We start from the raw sequence: 26,395 nt of genomic DNA, 5'->3' as shown, positions 1-26,395 counted from the left end.
TACGTGCATGGACCCATGGGCCAGAGGCCCTGACGGAAAGGCATGCCCTCTCAGAACTCACCTTTGGTATTTCTTTGGAGCCCAAAGCTTTGGGACCTTCTCGATTTAAGTAGCTTCGATAAGCTTGATAATTAGTGCGTCTCTTTTCAGAATCTTCAGGACTTATAGACTTCAGGAAGGAGGGGAAAAAAACTGAATAAAGTCATGCAACATTCAGATGAAATGAGTATGTATCCAAAAACATTATGTATCAATAAGTACACATTAAGTCACTTCTGTGTTTGGTCCCGAGATGGACATTTTTGGCTACACAGGTACTCCCCGCTTAGACACGCCTGGCTTATAAGCATCCCTGCATCAGCTCTTCTTAAACCTTTTGACGCTCTAGAGGAACATACCACGAGTGCAGATTAGGTATACAAGGCAAGTTACTAGCTCCAAGCAAAGAAACAAAAAAAGATGGACTTTATTTCAAAAATTCACATGAGTTTCGAGTTCTTTTCCATCATATAGCCATGCATATTTTAATATAAAACTTAATTTTTCCCCAAGTACACTTCATCACACAAGAAGATATCCCATGTTTATCCTGTAGCTTTGCACACCCCTAAAACAGCCTCAATGGTCCTATACCTCTGAGTTTATGAGCACTACAGGCTGAGCATTGATGGCCTCATAATACCCAGCTGGTTCAAACAACAGGCAAGCTTTACTCCAAAAATTTGACACATTCTATACACCTCCACTCTCCCTTCCAGGTTTAATCTCTCCCATTCTGTTCTCTCAGGAGATCTTACTGTAGGTCTATCTCATAAAATCCTAGGGAAACTTTTCAAACTATATATCCCTAGATATACTCCAAGTTTGGCTTGGGGTATGGCTGGGGCATATTTGGGGGGAAAACATCCTAGATAATTCTGACTTGAGAACCACTGCAAAAATGGTTTCATGCTTTTTCCACTTCCTATTTTACATTTTTTTAACTAAAAGACATCTCAAATCCCTTTGAGAATAGATCAAATATTTCTATGCAAATAAATGATTTTAATCAATAAAATAAGTTGCTTTGGTTGTAAGTTAAGTAAGCCATTAGAGGCTGGTCCTAGACTCTAACCCTACTTTTTAACAGCGGCTCTTAAAAACTGGTGTGCATTTATATCCATCTTAGGAGCTTATTAAAATACACTTGCCCAGACCACCAAACCATATTTTTAACAAGCTTCACAGGAGAGTCCAATGCATACCAAAATGGGAAAATTATTCATTTATAACATCAATCTACGAAAAACGCAATTCTGAATTATACACAACTTTATAAAGTAACTGTGAAGCACAGTCATTTATGAAGTTGAAATTATCTGACCAAGGTAGACTGAATTTATTAAACTCTCTGATATTCCCAAAGCTGCTAACATAAAATTTCTGAGTCATTTCTATTCCAACTTTGAAAAGTAAGGTGAAGAGTAGCAATACCATTTAAAGATTTCTTCTCCTTTAATAAAAATAGACCAATCTCTATAAAATGAACATGTTTAGTATGCCTGAAGAAAAACATTCATCCACCAGATAAGTATTTAAGTTTAGTAAAGAAAAATCAGAGACCAAAATGTTAATTGCTCCCTTAAGCATATATTTACAAGCACTGACCACAAACAAAAGCATCTAGAAATCACCATTTCACTGTTCTACACTAAAAAATAATGGTGATGAGCAGTTAAAATATACAATATTCTGCTTTTAATTCTAAGTACCTAAGAGGCTTGAAGGAATAGTGGTTTCTCATTATGAATCTAAGGTGGTTCCAAATTACAGATTCTAAGAAACCATTCAATTCTCAAATATATATGAAAACAAAAGACAATTTTTGAAAACCATTTTGCATTATTTCATTGTTTTTTTGCCTTTGCAAATGAATTCACTATCTCAACACTGTTATACAAGAGCAAAAAGGAGTACACTCAGGGCAAATCCCAATTATTTTAATAACAATAGCAAAAACAGCACTTATGTACTAAGCACGGTTCCAAGTGGTTTTATACATTAAGTCAGGTACTATTATTATCCCTATTTTACAAATGAGGAAAGAAAGAAGAGAGAGAGGAAATAACCAGACCAAGGTGACACATCTGCTCAATGGCAGAGCTGTATGATCTGAAAATGGCTCCAGAGTCCATTCTGAGAACCACTATGTTGTTATACTGTTTTTGTTTTTGTTTTTGTTTTGCCTCAGAGGACCTGAGTTTAAAGCTGGCTCTGCTGCTTACTAGTTGAATGATCTTGGAAAAGTTACTTAATTCTTTCATCAGCCTGTTTCCTCATCATTAAAAACTGAATAATGAAAGTAATTAGGGTCGTTGTGAAGATTACCTGAGATACCATATGCATTAGTGTAATATCTAATACACTTTAACACTCAATATTGGCTAATTTAGCTGTATTAATAAGCTATATTCTGCAATAGCATCTAAGTAAGATATCTTAAACATATTAAAATGACTTAAAAAGCTAAAAATAAGACTTGAAAACAGTCGAACCCAGACCAACACATAGCCCCCAAATGATATACTTTTAGAAAATTTCTACCTCTTTTTTAGCTGGAGAACTTTTGGATTTCTTAGGAGTTTTTGTCTGTCCTTTCAATTCAATGGCATTTTCTTTTCTTTTTGAAGCCATAGGCTCTGTTTCTTTATAAGAACTCTCTCCTTTTTTTTTCAAAAGGGCCAACTTGGAACTGGCTTTTGGAGAAGTCTCCCCTATTTTGTGAGGTGAGGACTTCAAATGTTGCTGAGATCCTTTCAAACTTTCACATTTACTTTGCTTCTTAGGACTACAGTTCTTTCTGTCATCTGAAAATTGTTCTGTTTTTGCTAGAAAGAAAGCAAAGATTATGACTTTTGTTTTTGGGAAAATGACACCCAAATCAGGATTTTTTTTCATTTTTCAACTCAATAATATTAGCACACAATGTCATATGGTGATTTCATAACATTTACATTAAGAATTTAGTTCTTTATACAAAGTATTTATTTTTAAAAGTTTAACATTTGTACATTTTTATATAAACAATTGAAATTAAAGGATCTGTCTGTCCTTTTAAATATAAATGACTCTACTTCAAATGATATGGTTAAACTACATCGAAGGACATGCCCTTTATTCCACAGATAAACTTCGATGATCTGAAATTTACACAGAATTTCAGAGTAGAAATGTCACATGAAAATTCTGTGTTTGTAACATAGTCTGAAAGCCCCAAATCCTGTGATTTCAAGACTAAAGGGTACTATATGAATGAATTTACTTATAGGATTAAGACCATCTATACTAGCAGACAGATTATCAGCTTGAAACATCTAGTTCTTTGCCATCAGATACTGAATTCCACATGTTGCACTACACTTGGAAATTAACATTAATGTGAAACTAAGAACTGAAATACATCTTTTACAACAATCATAGAATAGACATTTAATACCAGCTAATATCCAAATATAGCTTTAAAGTATCTAAGAAGAACATGTTTCAATAGTCCTATGAAATAATGTCTACCTAACAATACAAGGCAATTATTGAATAGAACGTTTAAACAGATTATCATGAATTTTCTTCTGTAAAGATAAATGTTCCAGCCCACTTTTTCCTGCTAATATTACCTTTATGAGGAGATTTATGTTTTTCTGCTTTACTTAAATTGGCTTGGACAGATGACAATGTTTCTCTTTCTTCTGGGTCCTTTCGAGCCTAAGAAAATTTAAAGTGTCAAATGTGACAAGTAACAGGAAAACTACTACCACAAAATATGTTATTAAAATTGACCAAAGTTAATTTTAAGTTTTGATTGTAAGATTAAGGGCCAACTTCCAAGAAGATAATACAATAAATTTCCATTCCTTCATCCCCAAAATCTCTAGGAAAAATGATGCATTTTTTTATGTTTAATTTTACACATGAGGAAACTGATGAAAGGTTGTAAAAAATGTATCTATAAAAAAATTATCACAGTTGATCCCAACTTGTAAGAATCGAAGACTTGCTTCTGCTTCTTTCACCTCAATTCTCAATTTGTTTGTGTTAGGTAACTAAAAACTAAAATCTAAACCCAAAAGACTAAATTAAAGAAACAATCCAGAGCTCAAAAGAAGACAGCGCTTTCCCAAAAGAAAAAATAAAATCCACTCTCTCCACTGCTCCCTCAAAATTCCATTTTACAAAGAGGTCACAAACTAGGATACATAACGCAATATTTTTTTTAATAATTATAATTTGAATGCCTTTAAGGTGGAGTAAGGTTTTTCAAATGACAAAGTCCCCTTCATTCCTTATTATCTTATACCTGCCTGCTGTTAAAATCTTTTAAAATAGTCAAACATTGATACTGACAATATTAACAGAATGATTCAATGGAAACAAGGCTAATTTTTTGGAGAGAAAGTGCTTAAAAAAAAAAAAACACTGATGCTTTTAAATATTCCCAAAAATATACTCATTATTATCTGAGACTAGGACTAATACAGATCTTAAAATTAGCTAATTAGAAATAGTAAAATTGTGCTCCCAAAAGTTAACATTTGAGTTATTAAACTTAAGTTCCTTAGCAACATCTGTAAGTGCTATTCTCTGAACAAGTACATAAGAATCCATCTGTGAGAGAGACTGTAAGTAAAAGTTGTAATTCATTATTTTGTGAAGAACGGTTCTGGTTGGCTTTGACTCAATCAACCTTCCTTGAGCAAGAATATGCTTCTCAATGAGCTTCCTCAAAATATTCTTATAAATTAAAATAATTTAGCTTCTTTCTAGAAGTTACTCATGGTTGGTTGTATGTCCAGAGCCTCGAATACACAGGTATGAAAGGGACCACTGATCTGCAGTGTATATTCAGAGTGCAAACAAAAGCTGGCTCACACACCACCTTTTTGGTCTTTGGTTCTTCATCCAACATGGCTAACGTTCTGGCAAACTCTTCATCTTCGTGCAGCTGTCGCTCCAGCTGTAAAAAGTGTCAACACAATGAGTTGCTTTTTTCTTTCTGTAAATGAAAGTTTTTAAATGTTTCATACATGATACTTCAAAGTGGAAAAAACACTTTCCAGAAATTACAATATTTTTTCCACTTAATATTCAGTATCACAGATTTGTTTCGTTAAGCCAAATTAGATTTCAGAATACTTATTTCTAGTTTTGCAGGTAAAATAGACAAATTGAGCATATTTTTAAAGTCTCACTTACAAAGTTGAAAGTCTATGGTTTTTTTAAATATAACACTTACAGATCTCTTATTCCATTTTTTTTTAAGTTTATTTATTTTGAGAGAGAGAGAGAGAGAGAGAGAGAGAGAGAGAGAGAGAAAGCGGAACAGGGCCAGAGAGAGAGGGAGACAGAATCCCAAGCAGGCTCCGCAATGACAGCATGGAGCCCAACACGGGGCTGGAACTCATGAACTATTCGATCATGACCTGAACCGAAAGAGTCAGACGCTTAATCAAATGAGCCACCCGGACACCCGCAGGTCTCTTATTTTTATTTATTCTGAATTCTACTAACAGCTCTGAAAACTATCTCATCCATACAGAAAAACAATAGACTGGAGGGCACAAACAAAAAAGTGAATCTAAAAAATAAAGAAAATTATATATTTTGTTTGTATACAATACTATTATATATACAAGTGTAACTATCACTTATAATCATCAAACTTCAATTTTCAATTACTAATTCAGATGTATCTCTTCTGACTTTTGAAAATTTATTTCATCATCCTAACATGCTAAAGTAATAGCAGGTAGAATAAAGATACTCTACTTGCCTTGTTGTTATTTCCAGTATTTTCATTTGCAGAAAAATGGAACTCTTCCAGAAAAGAATGTGTAGCAGTGGAATACATTTCTCATTTATAATTTTTTATTTTTATTTATTTTTGTTTTTTGAGAGACAGTGTGAGTAGAGGAGGGGCAGAGGAGAGGGGGAGAGAGAATTCCAAGCAGGCTCCACACCCAGCATGGAGCCCGATCGCATGACCACGAGACCATGACCTAAGCCAAAATCAAGAGTTGGACACTTAACTGACTTGAGCCATCCAGGTGCCCCTATATTTCTCATTTATAAACTAACTGGTTTTACGCCCCAGTTTAACAATAAAATAGTTTAATGTAATATCAAACAACAGCCTCCTTGTATCATTCAAAGGATGGAACCTCCAAATCTACTCAATCCAAAAGAAAAGGCTTTGAAATTGGCAGAAGCCTGATGAGAACACAGTAACCAAGACTTTTGTTTATAAAATGAACTAATTCAAGCTACACAGAACTGTAAGCAAGCCAGACAGATGCACATCAATATGTTCTGTTACCAAATATTTACTTACTATAACTGAACTAAGCATTTAATTCCAAAAAAAATATGAAAAATCTTCATCATAGAAAAGTGTTTCAAATTCTAAACCTCCAGTTGCAGGGATTTCTGGTTGAACTCTACCATTTTCCCCAAATTTCACACTCTATAGTATGCTTCTAGTAAAGAGGATTTGAGAAGCCAGAACAGAAGAAATGAAAATACTCCCATTAGAAATTCATCAGCGGGGGGGCACTGGGTGACTCAGTCATTTAAGCATCTGACTCTCGATTTCAGCTAAGGGCATGATCCCACAGTGGTGAGACAGAACCCCATGTGGAGCCCCATGTCAGGCTCCATGCTAGGAGTGGAGCCTGCTTAAGATTCTCTCTCCTTCTCCCTCTGCCCCTCCCCAGCTCACGCACAGACGAGTATATTACCCAAGTAAGGTTCTAAAAGAATGTGACAGCAATGGGAAAACGGGGGCACTGTGATACAAAGTACCAAAGCCAGTTTGGAAAGGATGGGGTAGGTCTCCAGTATTTGAGACAAGAAGCCATATACCTAAAAATTACTTCACCATTTTAATGAAACCATTTGTGCTACCTTCAGTCATCAGGATGATCTGCTTACAGTCTATGTAATTCAATGTAATCAAATAAGATGGAAAAGATTTTGAAAACACAAACTCTGTGTAACTGCCAAATTAATGAAATGTGATCAGACATATTTCAGAAAACTGAAATACTGTTCTCTCACAACAATATTTAACAAGAGCTTTTTCTATGCCAAGCACTAAAATGAACACTGATGTCACAAAACCAAAATGAAACTAAACAGCCCTGGTGTATGGACTTAGAGCCTACGATAAGAAAACACATAAATAACAATTATAATAAATGTTATTAGTAGCTACAATGGGGTGCAACACAGTATATAGGAGGGGTTTCTAATATAGTTAAGAGAGTATAATAAAATGACACTTAAGCTAATAAACAGGAAGGGGGTTCAGGCATCAGGTATTAAGGTCTGGAGCCTTTGATAGAGATGAACACTCTTCTTTGAAATATTTTCTTTGTTTGGCTTCCAGAAAATAACAAGCTTTCTTGATTTTCCTACTTCACTAGCCACTTTCTCAAATCCCCTTTGTTAGATCATCCTCCTTCTCTTCCTGACCTCTAAATTTTAACAGTACCCTAGAGTTCAACCTGAGACTTCTTTTCTGTTTACATTCTCTACCCATGATCTTATCTGGTTACACTGGTTTCAAACACCATTCAAATGCTAATGATCCAAATATACATCTTCAGTTTAGACCTTTCCCCTGAGCTCCAGATTCTTCTATCCAAACGCCTACTCTGCATTTCCATGTGGAAGCCTATTAGGCATCTCAAATTTAACATGTCCAAAACAAAATTCTTTATTTCTTTGTACCAGTGTTCATCTTAATAAATAATATCACCATTCATCCAGTTACTCAAGCCAAAAAACTGGGAATCCTCTTTGCATCTTCTCTTTCCCCCACACCTTACACACAATCTGTCGGCAACAACTGAAAGGTTGCACCTTCAAAGCACATAAAGATTTCATGACCACTTCTCACTACCCCTGGTACAAGCCAACTTCTCTCACCTACTCAACCATAAGAGTCTCCAAACTAATCTTTTGTTCTTGCTCCACCATGGTTTATTAGCCTCCCAGCAGCCAAAATAATTTTCTTTTAAGATCCATCAAATCATGTCACTTCTGTATTCAACACTCCAATGGCTTCTAATCTCACAGAGACTAAAATCCAAAATCCTTACCATTTCTTTTGGTAGGTTCCAAAGACTTGTCATGACTTACAGGATTTCCAAATGCATCAAACTCAAATGTTTCCACCTCAAGAAAACTACTTGCTTTTCTCTGTTTAGAATCTTCCTCCAGGTAGTCAGTCCCATGCCTCACCATTATCACTTCATTTTGTTCCCCAATGTCACTTCCTCAGAGGGGCCTTCCTAACCCCTCTATTTAAATAGAACACTCATAATCCCACTGATCACCCCAAAACTATCTATCCTTTTACTTTTCTTCACAGCAGTTATAATGATAGGACATTTTTTTTTAACTGCAGTATCCTTAACACTTAGAACTGTGCTATGCACTCAGTACAAGCTCAATAAATACTTGTTGAGTGAATATAAAAAGTTTACAGCTCACAAGAGCCCTCTGAACTGGAACAGGTTTAGGGGTCATCAGCATATACATAGTACTTTTAGCCACAAGAGTGGATGAAATTGCCCATACTGAAAAGGAAAAAGATATGACCAAATTAAATTATTTTAACTATACTAAAGGAGGCTTCCACTCAAAGAAATCTAATAATAAATCTTTAAATAATTATCTCCTACTCTCATCATTTATCTTTTACATAAATTTAGAATTTTAGGGGTGCCTGGATGGCTCAGTTGGTTAAGCATCTGACTCTTGGTTTCAGCTCAGGTCATGATCTCGCAGTTTGTGAGTTGGAGCCCCCCCATCAGGCTCTGGGCTGACAGTGTAGAACCTGCTTGGGATTCTCTCTCTCCCTCTCTCTGCCCTTCCCCTATTCACTCGCTCTGTCTCTCTCTCAAAAATAAAAATACACTTTTTAAAAAAATTTTTTAAATAAATTTATATTTTTATATATTAGATTTTAACTTATTTTACACATAACTCTTACAATGAGAGTCAATTCAAAATTAAACTAGAACAATCCTGATCATTTGGCCTGAGTACACTAAACAGCAAGGCACAACATCAAGTTGTTAATGATACCTAAACAAAATGTCAATACCTCTGCATCCTCATCAAGTTGCAATTGCTTGGCGATGGCTTCATCATTTAATCTGGAATCATCCACATTTTGTGAAGGCTATATTTCAAAGATAATCAAGCAAGATCAGATAAACCTTAAGTTAAAAATAAAGTACGTTTTCTCGACTGTAGCTAATTAAATACACCAATGAGCAATAAATTTATCAGTTATAAAATAGTCTCAATGCACACCAGCCAGAAGATTATGTTCATAGCTACTCCCTGACCACATGCAATTTCCTAATGAGCAAATATCCTACAAACAGATGGTTCTCACTTAATTCTACTGTAATGTTCAAAAGAAGTAACCCCAAAAACCTGCAGACTAACATGTTGGCTTCAGAAATAGTCCAGAACATTGGCAAACCAGTATGTGTGACTGGTTACATTTATCCTACAGAGGCACTAATGCAATCAACAAACACACATCATTTGGCAGGCTTTAACTCAGGAGACTATCTTCACTGTAATTTATGTGTATTTGTTCCCTAAATGTTCAGAAGAAAATGATTCCAACATCAGCCAAAGTACAAAGATCAAAAGTATAACATAGGTAAGCTCTGTTTATAAGTTATATACTTACGACCTCACTTGGGAACAAACTTACTGTCCAATTTTGTCTGGCTGAAAGTCAAAGGCAAAGTGAGTTTGCATTCTCTCTCTCTCTCTTTTTTTAATGTTTATTTATTTACTCTTGAGAGAGAGAGAGAGAGAGAGACAGACAGACAGACAGACAGACAGACTAAGCAGGGAAGGGGCACAGAGAGAGAGACAGAGAGAGAGAATCCCAAGCAGGCTCTGTGCTGAGAGCACAGAGCCCAATGCAGGGCTCGATTTCACGAAGCATGAGATTATGACCTGAGCCAAGATCCCGAGTTGGAAGCTTAACCAATTGAACCACCCAAATGCCCCAAGTTTGCATTCTGAGTATTTAAATTCTAAGCATTTCAATTTATTCCTATGATTTAAATGATCTTTTCCCACTTTCATATACAAAAAAATAAATGTGTAATATGCTAAATTCCTTATCCTCTAAAATGATGGCAGTATGTTTTATCCATAATCACAGGAAAATTATTTTCATTAAGAAAATATGCTGATCAATTTACAACATCCAAATTTCTTTTATTAATAACAATAAATGGGTACAAATCGTGAATATTCTTGCTTGAATGCAGAACACTCACCTCTTTTCTTTTGCTTGCTACCATCTTCTTATCTGATCGTTGGACACTTCCAGTGCCAAAATAATCAAGCACTGATGTGGGGGTAAGTTTTATTGGTGATAAAGGCTTATTCTTGGTCTTAGTGTTTTCTTCATTCTTTTTCTTATTCGATGCTCCAAGATAACTATTTGTAGATCTTCCATTCTCTTTTGATTTAGAGGCTGCCTTCTTACACATAAAGTCATCTTCTTCATCTTAAATGGAATATAACCAAACATTACTTAATAAAACATTGATTCTAATTATATAAAGCAACCACTTCCACCAGCTTTATAAAAACTACTCTAGAGCTATGGAAGGCTAATGATTTGTTTCTTCCTATCTCCTAAATTCAACAGTCATCCTTACATTTACCACTGCCATATATGTATTAAACCATTTCCACCAGTTACCACCCCAGAGGACACAAATAGATTTATTTACTCATGTTTTCAACAAATATTTACAGAGTATCCATTATGTGCTGGCACTGAGGACCCCTACAGTGAATAAAATATTCACTGTATTTATACAGTGAATTAAAAAGACAAAATCCCTGCCTTCATGGAGCTTGAAGTCTAGAAGAGGAAACAGATATACAAGTAAACATATGCTGTCAAATTATAATTGCTATAAAGAAAAAGTAAAACAGGATGAAACAATTCAAGAGCAATGAGGGGGGTGCTCTTTCAGATATGGTCATCAGGGAAAGCCTCTTTGATAGGCAACATTCAAATAGAGTCTGGAAATGAAGATACCTCAGGCAATGAAAACTCAAGAGCAAAAGGCTTAAAGTGAGTGAGCTTGAAGGTCACTATGACCGCAACATAATGAAGGGGGATACATCACTAGAGTTTCAGTGAGAGAGGGAGGGGTCAAATCATGTGGGATCATGGAAAGAATGTTAGGTTCTATTTCAGAATGAGAATCCACTGGAGAATTTTCAGCAGAGTAGTGAGTGATCCAACTTAAGTCTTATCCTTTGGAGAACACACCATCAAGCAGAAAAAACAAATGCAGGAAGACCATTTTGGAAGCTACGGTTGTTCCAGAAGAAATGGTGATGCCTTGAACTAGTGTTATTTGCAGAGGTAATAAGAAGTCGTCAGAGTCTAGCTCTATACTGAAGGTGGACTGTCTAGCAATATCTAGCCATTCATATAAGACTTTAAATACTTTTTTTGGTTACGTTTTATCTTTCTTTTAAAAAGTTATCATTAAACATCTAGTTTAAAAGTCTTTCTAAGCTTTCTAATCTTTCTAAAATGCTTAGATACAACAATGTACCTCAGAAAGGCCTAAAAGACGTGGGGGTTTTTTTTGGTTCAGTGATTCACAAGATAAAAAGCTCTTTTCATCGGCCATTACCAATAACCAAAGAAATCCAATAGAAAAATCTAAAAGGCAATTGTGAAGACCAGGTCACTGTGTGGGTGGGAGAGTTCACTTTATAAGTCTGATGTGCAAGGCCACATGTAGGTGAGTCACTTCCTCTCAAGTACTCCCTCATTCAACCAAGAGCATTTGCCATGCACTGTGCTATTCCTACGTGGTTGCCACCTCAAAGAGGAACGTACCCACAATATGTAAAAAAAAATCAAAAAGGATTAAAGGCTTACTTTCTAATTATTGTTTAAAGTTTATTATTTATTTTGAGAGAGAAACAGAGAGAGCACACGCATGCCCACAAACAGAGGAAGGGCAGAGACAGAGAGGGACAGAGAGAATCCCAAAGAGGCTCTGCACTGTTGGCACAGAGCCCAACATGGGGCTCAATCTTAGGAACCATGAGACCATGACCTGGGCCATGATCATGAGCTGAGCTGAGATCAAGAGTCAGATGGTTAACCAACTGAGCCATCCAGGTGCCCTACTTTCTAATTATTATATTTATACTAAAATGAAACTACAGAGGTGCCTGGGTGGCTCAGTCAGTTAAGCGTCCAACTTTGGATCAGATCACAGTTCCAGCCTGGCATCGGGCTTTGTGCTGACATCTCACAGCCGCCTACCACAGATTCTGTTGTCTGTCTGTCCCTCCCCCACTCACACTCTGTTTCTCTCTCAAAATATAGACATTAAAAAAAAAAAGTAACCCACCACTTAAAGCAAATTCTCTACAAATGAATTATTCACTACAAATTTCCAAAGAATTTACATTTCACACTACCCTTCAAGGGCCTGGATAATCATGAATAAATTTATAAAATGGCTCCATACTCCTCGCCACCAACAACTGGACCAGGAGTGGGCACTTGAACAAGATGGGGGCCAATCTTACCCTTGATCAGTTTGCTAAACTGACATATTTACACTAAAGTGTTAAGGTTCATTCCTGCATTCAGAGAGAGACGACAATAGCTTAACAAATTACATTTTGCTTACAATAACCTACGTTTTTCACGATAAGCAGGTTTTAACCTGCAAGCAAAAGATTTTAATTTTTTTTTTAATTTTTTTTTCTTTTTTCAACGTTTTTATTTATTTTTGGGACAGAGAGAGACAGAGCATGAACGGGGGAGGGGCAGAGAGAGAGGGAGACACAGAATCGTAAGCAGGCTCCAGGCTCCGAGCCATCATCAGCCGAGAGCCGGACGCGGGGCTCGAACTCGCGGACCGCGAGATCGTGACCTGGCTGAAGTCGGACGCTTAACCGACTGCACCACCCAGGCGCCCCGCAAAAGATTTTAATTAAAGCATACTTGTTTTATTTATCCTCAACTACAGTCAATCTACCTTCAAGCTTAATTTTCATTTGTAAACCTTTCTAAGCACATCCAAGGCTTTATATACTTAGATTTCAGTTTAACCATTGTTAACAAGAGTCAGCCAGCCGACCAGGTTCAGTCACCCACATATCTGTTCTCCCCACCTGACAATCGGGCCTTGTCTGCCACTGCCAGATGTGGGAAAAGGTGTCTGATTCAGATGGTTTTGCAAAGGAGAGGTGTCATTATCACCATTCCACTAAAGTACAACAGCCACGATAATCACCCATAATAGTCCTGATAACCACTAAGAATGTAATTTGAAACTCTTTTCTTTTTCTCTAAGATAACAACGTAATGAATTGTTATATTACAGAAACCCAAATAATATTTTATAATTTAGGGGCGCCTGGATGGCTCAGTTGGTTAAGTGTCCAACTTCGGCTCAGGTGATGATCTCACGGTTCGTGAGTTCAAGCCCCGCATTGGGCTCTGTGCTGACAGCTCAGAGCCTGGAGCCTGCTTCAGATCCTGTGTCTCCCTCTCTCTCTCTGCCTCTCCCTGGCTCAAGTTCTGTCTCTCTCTCTGTCTCAAAAATAAACATTAAAAACAATAATAATAATATTTTACAATTTATAGCTGGTTTATTTTAAACCCCTAGACTCAGTTAAGCTGTAGCATAACCAAACCAGTGGCATTCAACAAACTATTCTACTTAGCAGTCAAAAAATATTATGCAAATTATGCAAAGTGCCCTTAAAAGAAGATTCAAAACAAGACCAACACTGCTGATACCCTGGCTTTAATTTAATAAAAATAACCACAACACTGGAATCTACAAAGTGTAGACAACCAATACATCTCCCTTAGAGAGTAAATGCAAAATTAAAAACATATTATTTTTATAATATGTATATATAAGTGTATATAAGACTTCTAACCTCATCTGAGAGCTTATTAAATTTTATAATTTTCACTTGGTGAAATTTTCACTTTAAGTTCAACAGCTGTATTTCTGGGCACGAGGGATTACCTTAATGAAGAAAGAACAAAATTACATTGTCTCTGCAAAATGATAGTCCTCTACTAGATCCCCCTTTCCCCACTTTAAAAATGCCAAAAGCAGTAACATTCCATTTCCACTACACCCAGCCATGCTAATAAGCAGCATAACAGAAAATCCCAGAATTAAATGGACCATGTCAATCACTGTTCTTCTGTTACAGTTCTTCCCTAATTACTCAAGAACTTCCTCACTATCTAAAATGTTGTATTTGTCTTTAAGAACTCACTGTAGACAAGATCAATCACTGCTATTTGGTATAGCCCCAGAAAGGGAAACAATGGTATTGTAGATACTTGCAATCCCTAGTTTAACCCTTTCTCCAGCAATCTCATAAATATTTACAGCTAACAGGTTAACATGAAATTTAGTGAGATCAAAAATTTCTAAGATTATCACATTAAAAAGACTGTTAGCAAGGGTGTAAGGAAATGGGACTTTCACATACATAACAAGCAATGGTAGTAAGTTGTTTAAAATCTATAGAAGACGGTTTTGCAATATGTACCAAATCCTTACATATGTATACCCATTAATTGGACCCAGTAATTCCACTTCTATGAATTTAGCCTTCAATAAAACAAATGTCTTCAAGCTATAGATCCAGAATGTACTATACCCAAACAGACATATTTTTTTAAATATTTTCATAATTTCTGAATAAAAATGTAATTACACATGGATTTTTTTAAAAATATATGGAGGGCTCCTGAGTAGTTTAGTCGGTTGAGCATCTGACTCTTGATTTCGGCTCAGGTCACAATCCCAAGATTGTGGGATAGAGCACAATCCCAAGATTGTGGGACAGAGCTCTGTGTTGGGCTCTGAGACTGCTTAAGATATTCTCTCTCTCTCTCTCTCTCTCTCTCTCTCTCTCTCTCTCCCCCTCTCTGTGTCTCTGTCTCTGTCTCTGTCTCTCTCTCCCCCCCCCGCCGCCCCCCCTCCTTCACTTTCTCTCTAAACTAAAAAAAAAAAAAGATTTTAAAGCTAGAAGTGTTCTGAATAAAATTTCAAGTATTTTATATCGTACTAGCTAAAACTACATACAAGGCCCCTTTTTCTGTACTAACCACAAAATAAATAGCTCTCCAATCCCCTTGGAAAGTAGGGGAAATTCTAGTGAAATACAGTCACGAAAAGAGAAAAAAGACTGGCTTGCCTGATTTGACACTTACTTAGTACTCCATGATTTATGCACTTCCCAATAATATTCCTTACAGTTATGGGAAAAGCTAACACCAAAAAAAAATAAACTCAGGATCCTAAGCATAGGGGTATTTCCTATAAACACAGAGGATCATCAAGGAGAATACAGAAAAAAAAATATGGCGTTCTATAAACTAATAGGCATATCTGAAAGCATTCTGTCCTCTTACCTTGAGAAAGGCAGAAAACCTGCAGAAAGCAGCAGTGCTATGTCTTTGTACTAGGACTTCTGAACTCATTGTCTTAAAACTCCTATAGCCTTTAGTATTTCAAAGGCTACACCAATACATTATTGAAAATGAAGGCAAAAGAGGCCAAAGATGAAAACAACGCCATCAGCTGCTTGCAGAAGACAGTCATTTTAACAGGTGTTGCCGTGACCATCGTCATATAAAATAAATATTTTACAATCCTACACAGTGTGCACAAATGAAACATTCCAAATAAAGTCATCGTTGTTTCTCTTTTTTAACATTTGTTCTTATTTTTTAATAAGCCTAAATTTGTTCTTGCATTGTCAGAAGCCAAAGGCAAACTGTGTTCTCTTCTCCCCAGGAACGTATAATACGATAATGATAAACAGATCTAAGTCCAATTTCTTAGACCTAGTTGAAAATCACGGGCAATTGAACACTCAGAATCTCCCTCCAGGATATCTGTCTCCTTATAAAAACACCATTTATTTTTATTTATATACAACACAACCTCAAAAGTAGTAACAATCACCAAGTAAACTAGCATTATCCAACATACAGCAGAGGAATTGCCTGGGAGAGAAGATTGCTTTGCCACTCTGAGTTAGATACGTTCATTTGTTTAGAAAGGGTAACAAATCAGAGAAAGAAAATAATGTGCAGGCCTACACAGAAACCTATTTATAAGCCAAGAAGGAAAAATATCTAATTATGGAGTTTATCCTGCTGAGACCTGGGAATTCTGATTTTCCTTCCTTCAGCCTGGAATACACAGAAACCAAATTAATGGAGATCATGCTAGACAGATCTGGTTATAGAGATTAAAAATTATTTGGTAACAACTAGCCAAAAACTGAAAAAGGAATCCGAGTTTTTAGAGCCTTGTTCTACCAAGTTCTTTTTCAATACTTTCCTTGAGTCAAAAACCCAAACTGTCATTTTGGTTTTGGAAGTAGAGAAAAGTTCAGAAGCATGCCAAGTCTTCAATATTTGTTAATTAGATGGATGGAAGAGAAACTAAACATACCATCTTTGCACCATTTATGTGGTGAATCAGACATTCTGTACTTCAGTATAATTAAATAAAACCTCTGTAACTGCTCATCTTTAATCAAGAAATTAAGAGAACACATGATTTGATTCATTACGAACAAATCCTCTTAGACTCAGACTTTGTTATATTTTTTAAATAAACCCATTTTATCATTTGTGAGGTGTAGTGAGGTGAGTAATGATAAACAAGAAAAAATGTACTGGCTTGTACTGTGATGTCATCCACCACACGGTGCCGAGTCCCTACCAGAGCAGCAAAAACCATCCATGGAAAGTCACAGCTGGTTTCAGTTACTAAGAAACAGAACACAGGAGAAGAAAGTGGAACATTTTACCACTTACTCTCCTTCTATCACCACTGGATCTCACAAAAAAAGAAAAGTGGGTGGAAGGAGGCTTGGACAGTAGGACACAGGTACAACACCCACAACTTCTTACAATTTTCAGGTATGAAACATGCAATACAAGGAAACCTGGTTGGCCACAAAGAGTAAAGGGAGCAGTTCAGCAACACAATTCCCCACTTCCATTCATATTCCACTTTCCCACATGTGGGAGGAGGTAACAATGCTGTCTCAGTATTAATGCCAAATATAAACCACTTGTATATTACTTCATTAGTATTTAGTTATTATTTTCCTAATATAGTACTACTTCCTTGGCATTCTGGAATACAGTCCTGTGTCTCTCATGGTTTCACAAGTGCCTGATAGCAAAATATGGGTTACAAGAACAAACAACAGTCTGTTCATTTTTTTTTAATGTTTATTTGAAAGAGAGAGAGAGAACACGAGCAGGGGAGACGCAGAGAGAGATGGAGAGAGAATCCCAAGCAGGCTCTGTGCTATCAGCGCAGAGCCTGACATGGGGCTTGAACCCATGAACCATGAGATCATAGCCTGAACTGAAACCAAGAGTCAGCCGCCAAATGGGCTAAGCCACCCAGGCGCCCCAGTCTGTTCATTTTCAAAGATATTTCAGAATCTCAATAATCATTCCAGATACTCCAGTGCTCCATATGCCACTTAATTCTTTTCAAGTCTAATACACACTATTAAAATAGGACTGAAGAACTAGGAAGCAAAAAAGATTGCAAGAAAACATCCAGCTCTTATAAAGATGTTTCAGTTAATGTGAATCTGTAAATAAAATTGCCAAAGCAGTATCAATGGCCTTTGAATCATCTATAAAATGGAAGAAATCGCTAAAGATTAAAGATGAGAAATGGAACCCAAATTGCCAAAAAGAGAAAGGCACATTTCCAACCACAGAACTGTAGAAGAGGAAAGGTCTGGTGACAGTTCTGTGCAACGGTATCAAGAAGAAGACAAAAGGAATATTCAACAGAAGAAGATGGAGTTCCCAGAAACAAACAATGCTGACCTAAGCGCTTATTTATTCTATTAAGTTACAGGACTAGCAGATGAAATAAATCTAGAAACAAGGGATATCTCGAGTTCAACAAAACATTCACCAATTTCTCTTCTGATTGGGTAAACCAGGGTTTCCAACATCTACAGTATTAACATTTTGAGCCAAATAACCCTTTTGAAGAGAGCTCTCCTGCACCCTATACAATGTTTAGTAGTATCCCTGGCCTCCACCAACTCAACACTATGGCACCTGCCAGTAGTGATGACCAAAAATACCTCCCAATACTGCCAAATGTTCCCAGGGAGGCAAGTCACCCTTGACTGAGAAGCACTGATTTATGGCAAGATGAAGAAATACAACATAGGTAACAGTGGTTATTAAGATCTACAAGTAATTCATGAGAAACAGAAGAGCTATATCCAAGGTGCTGATAACAGATCATGTCATTTTGGAAAAGGTTTCTTTACCTGTCTCTTAATACAAAACAAATTTAGGGGCGCGTGGGTGGCTCAGTTAGGCATCTGACTCTTCATTTCGGCTCAGGTCCTGATCTCCCAGTTTCATGGGTTTGAGCCCCGCACGGGGTTCTGTACTGGCAGTGCAAAGCCTGCTTGGGATTCTCTCTCTGCCTCTCCCCAACTCACGTTGTCTCTGTCTCTCTCAAACTAAACTTTAAAAAATGAATAATTTTACCAATGATTCAGAAAGAAATACGAAGATATGTTTATCAAATTTGTAGAAGGTATGAAATCACAGGATATGAAAAAACAAGTAGATGAGGGACATGCAAAGAACTACCGCATTCTTCCACAGTGAAACTTTGTGTAACCTTAGATTGAAAACTGCTTCTGAAAAGTCATCTCTCCTATTAGGTAGATTTGAAGATCAAATGAGGTGAATATGAAATATAAGCCATATAATGAATAATGCTATTCCATGAGGTCAGCAAAAGTGTTTTGAAAAAAAAATCTATAGTAGTATACAAGATAAAATTTATTTTATCATTCTCGTAGAATTCTTCCCGCCTTGCACTCTGGACACAAGTCTTGTTTCAAATAAAGTAAGAAACTCCTATGTAAAAGATGCTGTAAGCAAGAAAATATGAGCTACAACAGTAGGCAGTATTAAGCTGGTATAAATCTGTAAAAGTTTTTAAGTTGAATTTTTTAAATTTTCTCTTTCTATAATAAGTATGAAAGTAATGAATAATGCATATGAAATAGCACTATTGATTTCTAAGCTTCCACATTATTCTCTCTTTCTGGTATACATAATACCTAAATCTCCAAGTTAAACTCTTCTAAAACCTTTCACATTTATCTCGAATTTCTCTCTCTAGGAAACGTTTCCCAAACCTCCAAAATAGAAGTTACCTCTCCCATGCCTGAATATCCTCAGGAGACATTTTTATTGCTGTTAATTTTTTCCTTATGTAATTTTTATATAAAAGACTTATCTCCCCAATGAACTCTACACCCTTGAAGACTACATTTTATTCTTTTATCTATTTCATAGATTAGCCAGTACACTATTATGTACATACAGGATATTTGTTGAATAAATTAGTGAGGATTTAATATTGTTAAATAAATGACTGAATCAGGTTACAAAAGCCTGGAATCTAATAAGGCAAAAATGTAAGAGTTTATTTCAGAAAGAAATCTAATATAGGTAAATGTTAAGTCCCCCTTTTGGAACCTGAAAACTGGAAAAGACCTGACGGAACAGCAGCATTTGTTCAAAAAAATATATTATTAGTGGTGCTTTTATCCAGAAGATTAATAAAAGTCAAAAGGAAACTAAAAATGCTGCTGGTAGGGGTGCAGTGGGAACCTTCATAAGAGCACTGGGCCCAGAAACAGAAAGTGGAAGCCCTATGTACTCTTCATAATATAGGCAGCTAAACTACATTCTTAAAATGAACCTCAAGAAATACTCCCCTCTTTTAAGTGATCATATTCCTCATTGTGAATGGTTCATTTATTAAATATATTACATTACAATGAAGCACAAACAAGTACACACATCAATAATCTAATATCCAAAATAAGAGCATGAGAAAAATTAAATGCATACTATTAAATTCCATGTAGAAGTTTAAAAGATGAGATAGGAATCTTTCTGTATTGAGACAAAGAGGCAGAAAATGAGGAAGGGACAAGGAGGAAGACAAGGAGAGGAAGGAAGGAAGGAAGGAAGGAAGGAAGGAAGGAAGGAAGGAAGGAAGGGAGGGAGGGAGGGAGGGAGGGAGGGAGCCAAAGACATTAAGTTATGAAAAAGCAAGCTACAGAATTTTATAATAAAATGCCACTCAAATAAATACAAGTGTGTATATATGTACACGTGGGTGTGTGTATATATATTTTATTTATATAGCTATATAAGGCAAAAGGGATAGATGAGAGAATGAAACATTGTCATCTGAATTGTTTACTTCTCTTTCAGTGAGAATGTGTTAATGTTTTACTCAGATAATTTAAAATAATATTAATCTAAATACTTTACTCATCCTCCAAAATGATAAATTTAGTTTCTTTATAGAGTCTTAGTGCACAAATCAAAATTAATTTTTGAACAAGTATAATCAAAGAAATGTAACACACAGTTCTTAGTTCTTAGTTTCCTCTCACTTCAAGGAAATTTTCTGTCTCAATCGCTTTGGTTTCCCTGAAACCATCTAAGAAAAGTACTCTATCCTTACATAATCTATTCCCATTTGTCTGGTAAACAAAACTATTATGTCTCTAAAAATCAGCAAAAGAGAATATTACACACAGAGCAGTATTTTCTGCTACTATTTTCCCAAGTCACAGGTCGCCAATATTACATGGTAAACTGGAGAACATTACATTCCCAATTTTTTCCCACTTAACATCTCCCAAATGATTATAACCTCAAGAGCAGTCTCTGGAATTATGTGCTCAATTAAAACTACCAGTCATAAACAACTTTCAAGACAGGAAAAAACCCCCATCATTTTCAGCCAAACAGCAGCTCCTGATGAAACTGCATAATAAAAGGTCATCTTTGCCAAACAAAACTCAAGGTCTCTCACTTCATTAAACAGCTAAAAGTAAATATATTTACCCAGTACAACAAGTATTTGGGTTTTTACCAACTTACAAGAACATTTTACTAGAGTCAGTGGTTAGCTATGAAGGTATTTATAAGCCATTTTTTTCCTTTTCCTGTAATTTGGGAGGTCGATGTAATCAAACTACTTTAAAAATCAACAGAAGACATATTTAATCAAAATGATGATGAAAAATATGTCATGGAGCTAGACGATAAGTCTAAAGATCTGTAAAACAATATAGCCTAAAGAAATGTATAATAGTATAAAGTAAAAGCACTTGAATGAAGCAGGATATTTTCTAAATTAAGGTTACTTCCTAAATGTTTTCTCATTGTTTATATAGCCCTGTGCAACCGGAATAAAATGTGAGCTACATATGTAGTTGTAAACTTCTCATAACCATATTTTAAAAAAGTGAAAAGAAACAAGTGAAATTAACTGTAATATATTTTATTTAACCCAAATAACCACATTTAAAGAAAGTGGAAAAGAAATAAGTGAAATTAAATTTAATGATATACTGTATTCAACTCAATATATCCAAATTATCATTTCAACATGTGATCAATACTAAAAAATTATTAATGAGACAATTTACTTCTTTTTGTACCAAGTCTTCAAATCTGTACATACACTTAAACACTCTCAGTTGGGCCAGTCACATTTCAAGTGCTCAACAGCTACAAGTAAATAGTAGTTACCATACTGACAGTGTATATCCACAACATTAAGTGGGTCAGATACAATTTCTAAATTTCTGAAGCACAGTTACATAATCAACAGAAAGTCCTAAGTACTTAAGCAAAAGCAAAATGTTCTTATTTTTTAGCATAGTCTTTAAAGGCAGATGTAGGGATAAAATAAAGTTAAAATGTAAGAATAACAGTTAATACTTATTGACCATTTACTATACGCCCAACCCTGTTTTAAATGCTTTTCAAGTGCTCTGCTGTGGGTACTAGTAATAGCCCCAACCCCCAAGTGAGGAAACTAAGACACAAGGAAGGTAAATGAACGTCATCTCAGGCAATCTGATTTAAGAGTTTCTGCTCCTAAACACCACAAATGCAAGAAAAACACCAAACAAAAATTGGTATATGAAAGATAAAATAAGGAATAATGAAGCAAAAATTGTTTCTTTTGTTATTAACAGGTTTTTAAAATTAAATCATTGTCATATAATCCTTTTCCACAAGAAGTTCCAACCCCCAAATAAACAATACAATTTTAGGTTAATCTTATACTTGCAATATAAACATTTACATTTATAATGTGAATATTTATTCATAACCTGGTACTGAACAACTGTAGTTTTAGCTTTAAAAAAAGTAAAGAATAATTTTTAAAAATATTTTAAGGTGATGAATTTCCCAGTTTACTAATTTCAAGAAGCTGCACTTTTCTTAAAACCCATTATATTCCTGATTTTATTATGGACTTCGTTTTAACAGTTCATTCTCTTATAAAAGGAAGAAAAAGGGATTATTTTCTTCCCATGAACCTGTAATTTCAAAGAATAAAAAAATATGAGAAGACAAAACAGGCAAGAAAAGAACTTGCTCTTTCCTATATCTTAATTCTAAAAAAAAAAAAAAAAAAACAATACTATGTAATAAATACTGAACATCCTATTAGATGGGTACATCACACCCCAAATTTCCAACTAAAATAAGGGGACAATGTTTACTTTCACACATACATGCCACCAGCAGAATGACAGAAACATGGATAATGCTCATTAAAATTTCAGATAAAGTGCTGGATATCTCTTCAGAAAATAACATTTGAAAATACCTGGCCTGAAATAAATGATCCCGTGTTAAAGAAAATCTGTGATCAGAGCTTAAATTGTCTGACCCTTCTGTGTACCTAAAATCACAAGATAAGGATAGCCAACTGATCCACAGTTGAAGGCCACGGCTGTCTGCACACTAACTTTGACGTTTCCAGGGTGTCACTGGAAAGCTCGATCACACCACCTTTGGTTACATAATAAACCTATCACCATACGTTTCTAGTATCCCTCCCACATATTCAAAACTTCACAAAGGTGGCCAGATCTCAGAGGGGGATCTCTTAATAGAAGAGTGCATTTGCACAATGTGCCTAAGCAGGTATTTAGCAATAGAACAAAAAGGTTAGAGTCAGTCGGCCTCTGACGTAATGAAGAACTATCTCAGCTTACCAAAAAGTTTACAGAAAATACATTCATGTTATCTACATTTTGGTTTTGATCATTTGAATAACAATCAAATGTCTCTGAGAACCTATACGAAGCTATTTTTATATGCTTCAGGCACTGGGTCTGGCCCTTTCCTATGCACCATGCCAGTAAATCTCTCCAACAAGCCTATTCAAGTAGTGTCTCTATAGACCGTGAGACTCAAACAGCTGTTAGATGGCAACCGAGGATGGACCCTCAGGCAGGGCTTCTGACCTTCCAGGCTAAGATTCGTTCTACAACACAAGGACTTTCTTTCCTGTTTCATTCCCAACTTACTGAACAATTTATCTACCATGAGTACCCACATACTTTCAAGTAACAGCCCATACACGTAAGAAAAATTTTATTGTTACTCGTATCTTCAAAAACCTTGACCTTTATCTGGATATTCCAGTAACATTAAAATCTTAGAGGTGAATTGTAGATCTCAATAAAGCTGTTATTGAAAAAAAAAAAAAATGGGGGGTGGGGGGAGTGTGCCTGGCCGGTTCAGTAGGTAGAGCGTGTGACACTTGATCTCAGGGTTGTGAGTTCAATCCCCATGTTGGGATACCAAAAATTTTTTTAAAAACAAGTCTTTAGCATGGTAATGACATCAACTCTCCAATTATCCTAATAATACTACCAAAGATAATCCAAAAACCTAATCTGTCACTCATTTCTCAAAAATGTTTATAAATCAGTCCCTTATATTGCTAACTTAGGTCTCTCATTACTTCACCCCTAGGAAATGCCTTGACTTACCTAATTATGGTTTCTATACTCTCTATCCCACCCTGAACATTAGCAATCTAGCAATCACTCTTTTCTTTTTTTTTTATTAGGTTTCATGCACAGTGCAGAGCCCAACGCAGGGCTTGAACTCACGACCCTGAGATCAAGACCTGAGCTGAGACAGAGGGTCGGACACTCAACCAACTGAGCCACCCAGGCGCCCCTTTAATATTTTAAGTAATCTCTATATCCAACATAGGACTCAAACTCACAACCCCAAGACCAAGAGTTGCACACTCTACCCACTGAGCCAGCCAGGCACCCCTCTAGCAATCACTCTTAAATACTATTCTCATCATTCCACACTCTCTTCAAGAATTTTAATGGTTCCCTTTCCCTGCTATGTTAAGTCTAAATCCATCTGCCTAGCTTTCAAGGTCTTCTCTAATCCTACCTCCCACTACTCCTCCTCATATGGGCAGTCTCTTCTGTGCCCTACGAACATACCAAGCCTTGTGCTGGATGCTGTGCTTTAAATAATCCCACCCCCTAAGCTGACATTCTTCCCTCCACCGCCTGCTCATCCTTCAAGTGCCAGATCAAATCTTGCCCTTCGAGCCCTTTGCCTGACTACTGCTTATTGCTACCTCAAGCGACTACTACAGTACTTCGGAGTCTGGTCATCTTTTGTACCTCCAGCACCTAGTTTCTGGGATGTAAAAAACACTCAATAAATGTCTGTTGAATATAAACTGTAATATGCTGTGCCAAAGTAATTATGTGGCTTTTACCGTCTCTTCAAACCAGGTGTGTTCACTTCACTAGCAATTCAAGTAGCAGAGTGCTAAAAATAATGGTTTCAGAGGTTTTCTTCAATATGAACAAATCAACAACCTATGAGATGCTTTCATGGTTCCTTCAAGTATTTCTACATAGGAACCAATTCAACAGGCTCTGTGAATTTGAAGATTAATACATCTAACCTTTTATTCCTGTTACAGTCTCCTCTAGGAATTAACAATGCCACAACCAAAATTACTTTACAGGGTGCATGAGCGGCTCAGTAGGTTAAGCATCTGACTTCAGCTCAGGTCATAATCTCACGGTTCATGGGTTTGAGCCCTGCTTCAGGTGAGCCCCACTTCTCTCTGTCTCTCTCTCTGCCCCTCTCAAAAAAAGGGGGAGGTGGGGAGAAAAAAAAAGAAAATCCTCACAGCGATTAAAAAAAAAATGACTTTACAACACATCTGAGTTTTTTCCCTAAGATGATAATTCAGAGTTCCTCACCATAAAGGAATACTATCTATGAAACAATCATTTATACTATTTCACCATTTTAAGATTAGTGTACAATTATTTATAAATGGCTTTTGCTTTCTAACCACTCAAAACAGAACAAATAAATTTAAGTATAAAAACAATCATCTATTAAAAAGCTAATGCTAATAAAATCTTTACTGTCGCAAGAAAATACAAGGAATTCATGTCACATCTGTGCTAGATCACAGATCACAAATATGAATAATTGTTATATACTTAAATTATTATGACTTTAGCATGCAAAGTAAAACAACTTAAATAAAAAAGTTTTAAAATAATATTTTTAATTTTTTTTCCTTAACGTTTATTTATTACTGAGAGACAGAGCATGAGCATGGGAGGGGCAGAGAGAGAAGGAGACACAGAATCTGAAGCAGGCTCCAGGCTCTGAGCCATCAGCATAGAGCCCGACGCGGGGCTCGAACTCACAAAGCGTGAGATCATGACCTGAGCCGAAGTCGGACACTCAACCTACTGAGCCACCCAGGCGCCCCTAAAATACACCAATAATATTTTAACACAGGATTCAAGATACAGCTTCAACTTACTCAATATAGAACACCTAAAAAATTCCAAGGCCAATTCCCCTGTAACTAACCCTTACAATGGCCCTTAACCCACAGAAAATGCCAAAGATGATTACAGCCTTTCCCTGATAAATATAAATCAACAAAACAAAAAAGGCAGCAGAAATTCAATTCAAAGTGAAGGAGGTTCCTCCAGACACCAATGAGTAGCTCAAGAACATAACACACACTACTCTTCTCTCAAACATTAAACATACTCAGTACACTTACCTGTTTCTGAAATGTATGTAACAGGATCCTGGCGTAGAATTTTACCAGGTTTAGGTTTTTCTGGTTGCTTTTTGGCATTTTTTACCTGCACTGTCTCCTCGGATTCTGAATCTGTACATGAGAAGCAAAGGAAACAAAACTCTCAAGAGAAAAAATAAAATACAGTGTGTTCTTAAAGTGATCATTGTTAACGAATTCCTCAAGGCCCATTTTGAGGCAAATCCCTTTTATGAATTCTCACAGGTTACTTCTACACAGTGTTAAACCTTGGTCTTACTGTTCTATTGTCACTATAA

The 26,395-nt window shown here is 36.1% G+C and overlaps 1 protein-coding gene across 1 annotated transcript in view; it reads right to left on the bottom strand.

Annotated features, from left to right (window-relative positions):
• RFC1 (replication factor C subunit 1) overlaps nucleotides 1–26,395 on the bottom strand; it is an 86,064-nt gene that overhangs the window by 23,445 nt on the left and 36,224 nt on the right. The window contains exons 4-10 of the mRNA XM_011281918.4: nucleotides 26,100–26,210; nucleotides 10,353–10,585; nucleotides 9,146–9,223; nucleotides 4,913–4,990; nucleotides 3,654–3,741; nucleotides 2,584–2,867; nucleotides 62–169 (exon numbers count right to left, since the gene is read on the bottom strand). Of these exons, the coding sequence (XP_011280220.3) occupies nucleotides 62–169; nucleotides 2,584–2,867; nucleotides 3,654–3,741; nucleotides 4,913–4,990; nucleotides 9,146–9,223; nucleotides 10,353–10,585; nucleotides 26,100–26,210 (980 nt within the window). The remainder of the gene's footprint in view (nucleotides 1–61; nucleotides 170–2,583; nucleotides 2,868–3,653; nucleotides 3,742–4,912; nucleotides 4,991–9,145; nucleotides 9,224–10,352; nucleotides 10,586–26,099; nucleotides 26,211–26,395) is intronic.

Source organism: Felis catus, chromosome B1, assembly GCF_018350175.1.
Source record: "Felis catus isolate Fca126 chromosome B1, F.catus_Fca126_mat1.0, whole genome shotgun sequence".
Lineage (NCBI taxonomy): Eukaryota > Metazoa > Chordata > Mammalia > Carnivora > Felidae > Felis > Felis catus.
The sequence above is the reverse complement of the archived record's forward strand: the minus strand, read 5'-3'. Positions and strand labels throughout refer to the sequence as shown.